This window comes from Gossypium hirsutum, chromosome A03 (assembly GCF_007990345.1).
Source record: "Gossypium hirsutum isolate 1008001.06 chromosome A03, Gossypium_hirsutum_v2.1, whole genome shotgun sequence".
NCBI lineage: Eukaryota > Viridiplantae > Streptophyta > Magnoliopsida > Malvales > Malvaceae > Gossypium > Gossypium hirsutum.
This window is the reverse complement of record NC_053426.1, coordinates 10,501,941-10,508,380: the sequence shown is the minus strand read 5'-3', so window position 1 is coordinate 10,508,380 and position 6,440 is coordinate 10,501,941. Positions and strand designations below refer to the sequence as shown.

The 6,440-nt window shown below is 34.0% G+C and overlaps 1 protein-coding gene across 1 annotated transcript; it reads right to left on the bottom strand.

The window, feature by feature from the left end:
• Positions 1–765: 765 nt before the first annotated feature.
• Positions 766–5,281, bottom strand: LOC107886050 (laccase-4). Its single transcript, XM_016809851.2, has 5 exons — positions 3,670–5,281; positions 3,129–3,280; positions 2,662–3,035; positions 1,314–2,231; positions 766–1,184 (listed from the first exon to the last, which is right to left on the bottom strand). Exons 1-5 carry the CDS (start codon positions 3,763–3,765, stop codon positions 1,054–1,056), a joined length of 1,671 nt encoding a protein of 556 aa, XP_016665340.1. The 5' UTR covers positions 3,766–5,281; the 3' UTR covers positions 766–1,053.
• Positions 5,282–6,440: the final 1,159 nt, after the last annotated feature.

The window sequence follows — 6,440 nt, the reverse complement described above, 5'->3', positions numbered from 1 at the left end:
TCTAAGGTTCTCAAACTTGCTTGTGAGCATTTGTAGTTTTGACAATTTCACCCTATGAGTTGTTTCAAGAATGCCTCATACTTCTTTCGCAAAAACACATTTAGAAATTCGCCTAAATTCTTTACTATCTACACCATTATAAATATAGCATTAAGGGCTCTGGAATTGCAATTAATAACCTTTTCTTCCTTGGTAGTCCAAGTTGTTTCTAGTTTTAGTTCTCAACTTTCACCACATTTTCTAGTGTAGGGAGACTCCAAACCAATCAAAACAACCTTATATGTCCTTTCATCCATTACCTTGATGAATGTTTTCATCTGAGGTTTCCAACAAGCATAGTTTGATTAGTGGAGTAGTGGTGGTCATATTGTTAGGCTTCCATTTTTCACGAAGTCCATAGCTATCAACCAAACATTTGGATCACACCAAGTATGTTATGTGGTAGGTTATGATAACAATTGAAAAATCCAAAGTCTAGAAATGAAGTGTGGTAAGTGAAGTAGGCACACTTTGGCACAAACAAAGGTTAAACGATTGTATAGTTTAATCATGATTTTTGTGCAGATTATTTTTCTTATTTTTAATATCTTATGAATTTTACTTAATAATTATTCATTTATATATATATTTGAAATTAGATAATTAAAAAGTTGAATTCAACTGAACTTGAAACTAAAGGTCGAACCAGTTTGATTTTCCATCAGTTTTTCAATCATGAGTTATAGTATGTAGTTCAATATAGCTAATAGTTTTAGCAATGAAAAATAAACAATATTTAATCTTCACTTCAAGTTGTCATTGTCAATACAACGATGATTTGGAACCTCTAAATTAGATTTGTAGACCATATTATAAGGAAACCAAATTTAAGAGAAAAAAAGAAAAAACAAATCCAGCTCTCTTTTATTCCATATGGAGCAAACTTTCCTTGGCTTGCTCAAAATAAACTCTTCTTATTTGTTATTATAGCTTTAAGCCGTTGTATAAAAATTCCATTTCCTTTTGTTTCCTTTTAGCTACTTCTCCATTCCTCAGCATTTTGGTTTGGTTAATTCAGCACTTGGGGAAATCACTTGGAGGTGGTAGAAGAGACTCATTTGGGCCTTTTCCATTGTCCACAACAAACGCCATCTTAAGCCCCCATGTTGTATGCACTTCCAAATGGCAATGCATGAACCAAACCCCTGCAAACCAAGGAGTAATCAATTATACATATATTTAAATATAAATAAGAGAAAGTTATCGGTCTAATTTAACGTCTAAGATTTAATCGTCCAAACTGATAGTACTATTAAATGTCTTCATGACCTTACCTGGATTATCTGCCCTAAACCTTATGGCAGTCCATCCACCAGATGGAACCCCAATGGTGTTCCTCTCAACAGGGTCAACAAGATTGAACTTTTTAGGATCCTCTTTGGGGTTGAAATTCCCCAATCCCCTCCCAACCTCAAAGAAGTTGAATCCATGCAAATGAAGAGGGTGATTCTCTGGGGTAATCATCCCAGTATCTTGCAAGACCAGCTGGACGGTGTCGTTATACGCAAGCCTATACAGTCTTGTTCCTTGTTTGGTAGCAAAGTTCGTTACTTGTGTGCTTGTGTAGTTGAATGGAGCAGGCGGATTCCCGGGAAAATCACTGGTGAAAACGCCACTTATGTTGAAGAAATGGGCTTGAAGCAATGAAATCTTCGGCATAACAAAGGTAACATTGTTGATGGAAGCCACAACACGGCTTCCGTTAACGCAGGTAGGACAGGGGTTAACGCCAAGTCCAACGGTGAAAAGCAGGGAATGGTCGATCTTCAAAGGGACATTAGCTGGATATTGTTCGGAATTCAAGCTTCGTAATGAACTGATGAAATTTGTTGCCACTGAAGTAGCGTTTTTCGGTGGGGTTGACGTAAGGGTGGTGGCGGCACTGGTGAGAGAGCCGGAGTAATGTAAGGTGGCGGTGGCGGTCACGTTGTCGACGGCTATCGGTGCGTCCATGAAAGTTGAGGCTGCCACCATGTACTTTCCTCCGCCGCGGTGGGTGGTAACGAGGACGTTTGTGGTCTGCCCTGGGGCTATAACGATGGTGTCTATTTTGAAAGGTTTCACGTACGTGGCATCAACTTCGACTACGGTGAGTTGATGGCCGGCGATTTTGAAAAAGAGTTCTTCATTCAGTGCAGCGTTGATGATTCGAAGCATGTACATCTTCCCTGGTGTAACTGGCAACATATACCCTGGAAAAAAAAAAACCGAGAGAAATTATTCATGTTGTTGACTTGGTAAAATTTTTATTTTGATTCTTCTACTATATTCAAGTTTGAGATTTAGTATGAAATTTAATTTAACATAACTCAGTTTTTTTATTAGTTAGTCCAAAATAGGTAAAAAGTTTTAACTATTCAACTTAAAATAATGGACCGGAAGTTTCTAGAAAAACATCCTCCAACACAAAAGTTTCATGTGAAAATCATGAGTTAAAATGAGTGTTTTTAAGAAGAAAAAAAAACTACATTTCGTATTTTAGTTGATAATATTATAAAAATAGATGATTAAATTATGACAAATTAAATTATAGGAATTAAATCTGAAATATATTAGAAGGACTAAAACTATAATTTGACCGGGAGTTATCTTTTTTATAGCAGAGTGTTTTTGTCTATTTACCCTTTGAAGGGCAGCCGGGGACAGGTCCTGGGTGACCATTGATGGTGTGAGCATCAGAGACATTAGGAGCCAAACCAGATTTCAGAGCCTCATTAATGACGGCTTCAACATCCGATTTCCACCATTCACCTAACACAACAATCTCTTCCTTGTGGGGTTTAGGGAAAGGATAAGGAACATCACGCTTGGGCAAGATAACAATTGCACCGTGCACGGTGGCTCTTAGCCATAGGATATGTGCATGATACCAAAGGGTGCCCCTTTGGCCAGTGAGGGTGAAGTTGTACACATAGTTCTGCCCCGGTTGAATCGGGCATTGGGTTATATATGCTGGTCCATCTGCCCAACCCGTACGTATTTGCCTAATCCCATGCCTTCACCGCACCCCCAAAAGAAAAAAACAAAGTTATATAAGTACTATTAATCTTCAAGAATTGATATCAATGGTGGGCAGCTTGGAGTCTCACCAGTGGATGGAGAGATTGTATTTGACATGGTTGACCACTTTGACAAGAATGGTATCATCTTCTCTAGCAACTAAAGTGGGTCCAGGATAACGTCCATTCACAGTGACAATAGGCTTGGTTGAGCATAATCTTGTTGTATTTTTCAACACCACCTGCAATTATTTTAGAAAACCTTTTTACGATAGTTTATAACTGTTTTTTTTAAGTTATTAATAATTTTTTTGTATTTTAATTTTTGAATTATAAATGGATAATTTTTATCCAGTTAAAAATACATTAAAAAGGATCAAAATTGATCATTGAAGAACAATACGTGCATGAACATGCAATGTATATAGGATTACAAAACATACGAAAATGAGTGAAGTTGACAAGACTTTCGAATGTGAAAGATATACCAATTTAGTTGCTAATTAAACAAATTAAGGAACTCGACCGGCTAGCCAACACCATGTCAATGAACCAGCAAGGAACTCGACTATGGACATTGATGGAGGAAAATGAGCATTATAGCACCCATTTTGAGCAAAGTATAACTTACATTGAACTTGTAGTGGCGAACCATGCACTCCACCGAAGCTGGAAACCATAAGCAAGCTAAAAGCATTAGGACTCGAATCCATGGTGCCATCTCCATGAATTTGTCTCTATAGCTGATCTCTCACTCAAAACCAAACCCAAATTAGTATGTTCTACTCTAGAAATTTGGCTCTTTCTTGGTGTACTGATGGGGGTGTTAAAAGACCAACCCAAACTTATAAAGAAGCAAAAGCTTATGTTTGGCCTCCGCTGCCAAGTCGTTTTTGCTTAGTTAGGTGGAATGTAAAAAGGTTAAATTCTATTTTAGTCCCTCTACTAAGCTTAAATTTAAAAACTAGTCTTTATATTTTAATTTGACATAATTTAGTCCTCTACTTTTATAACATCTTTAGGTAGTCCAAATATTAATAGTGCAAACTAAAATTAAACACTTCTTCCAACAACAACAGCAATAACAACAAAAAAGATTCATTTCAATGGGTGGTTTTCTGAAAAAATTGATAACATTTTAACTAAAATATTTAAAGGTGTAAACTATTTGGATTAACTAATTGTATTATTAAAGTAGATAGACCCAATTATGTCAAACTAAAGTGCATATGGACTAGCTCTAAAATTTTACAATAGTATAAGGACCAAAACCAGAATTTGACCATGTAAGAATACTTGAAATGGGAAATTGGAGAAATAGAGGGAGAAAAAGGTAAAGAGGGATTTCTTGTGTATCACACAAAGTAGTTATCTATCAAACTAAAACACATTTGGAAGCTAAGCTAGTTGAAATGGTGATGCCATTTTTCAATTGACAAAGTGGTCAGCCATTGGGTTGGTCCAACCGTATTGGGGTAAAGTACACCCGACCTCAACCACAATGTTGATAGATTTACAAACCCCTCAATCAAGTCAAGCTGGTGACAAGAGGAACAACAAACGAAATCAAAGAAAGAAAGAGAAACTGCCAGTTCTTTTCACTTTGTTTTTTTACCCTTTTTTGGGCATTAGTCGTTAATCTAATTGACATTAATTAATTAGGGTTATGATCAAAGCATTTTATTGGCAGATTAGTACAACTAAAATCTCCCTAGAAAGTAGATGGATTAGTTATCTTTTAAACCATTATGATGACAAACTTTTACTAAAAGAGAATGTTAATTATCATCCTCATAATTCCGGTTTAAAATATTTATAAAAATAAAATTGCTACTAATATAATTTTAAAAAATTTACATTTTGAGTATTCTTTTTTTTAAAGGTAAATTCATTGATGAGATTAGATAAATAGAATAAAAACAAATCAACAATCGAGAATTATCTAAATCTCAAGTTGAAATATTTACTTTGTACATCCGAATTTATATCCTCGTTATTATTAGGGATAAATAAAAAATACCCAAATTTAAGATAGAGCAAAGAGAAGGGAAAGGAGCCTCCCATGTTTGACGACCAGCATAGGATAAGGCCGCTTGAGCAAGCTTGTGAGCTGCATTATTAGCAATTCATCGTGCTCAATGGGAGGACAAATATTGAAAAGACGAGCTTAACATGATATAGTCTTGAAGAGCTACACCAAACTTGAAAAGATTCAGAATTGACGAACTAAAAGACATAGTGACAACCTTACAATCCGACTCAACAAACACATTATCATTACCCTCATTTGAATATAAATTCATACATTAATAAGAAGTACCATACTCTAAAATCTCATATTCTCATTACAGAAAATTGAAATTTTAAATATAATTTTTTAAAATTTATTAAAAAAGAATCATTATAATAATTAAATATTTTTTATTGAATACTAAAAAGCATTCCGAACCCTATTCCTTACTAATTATGATGGGATGTTTGAATAACAATTGAATATTACTGCCATAGAATTGAGATTTCTTTGGAATTTTCTTCCATGGCAGTAATACTAAATAACATATAGGCAAAAGTTTACTCTAAAAGGACAACATTGAATATCTTTATGCCTTTTTTCACTTTCATAATAATTGAAATCAAATATTTTATTTTTCATGTTAAAATTATTGTTAGTATCAGTTACGTCTGAGGGCTTGGATTTAATAATATGCATAATAATTGTTCTACTTTAAGATAAAAAAGTTTAAATATTTGTTTTTAATAATCATTATAAATTTTGATCATATTTATTTTTTTAACACAATACTTAAAACTACTTATAGTTTTTCTCCTATCTATAAATAGGAGGATAATGCACGTAATTTGAACCTACATTCTCTTATATTGACAACAAGACTATACCAATCAAATTGAAATGGAATTTGGTTATTGAAATTTTTTAAGAAATTGACTCTATAAATTTATTGTTTTACCCTTTCAGAAAACAATCTAAATTTTAGTGTTCTGTGAAATTGCACGAGAAAGAAATTTGTCTAGGAGATTGGGTTTTAAGCTGGACTGTCTATGACCCCTCCAGTCTTTCCTGAGAATTGAACCTAGTGTGATTTCATCTATTTTCTTCCAATTTATTTTCTGATCATATTTATGACCCTTTAGTTTTTTTCAATTTCTCTTCCTTTCGAAAAGAACAATACCAATTGTGTTCCATATTCTTTATTCAACTAAACAAATAATAGATAAACATATATATTAATTAATATATTTTTTATGAAAAAAATATATATTGAATATTGGATAATTGGTCACTTCGCTTTACTTTCTTTAAATCCTAATTGGGTCCAAGAATCTGTTGAAACCCTTCGAGAAGAAAAGGAGTGGAAATGGGTGGGTAGATGATAGATGCAA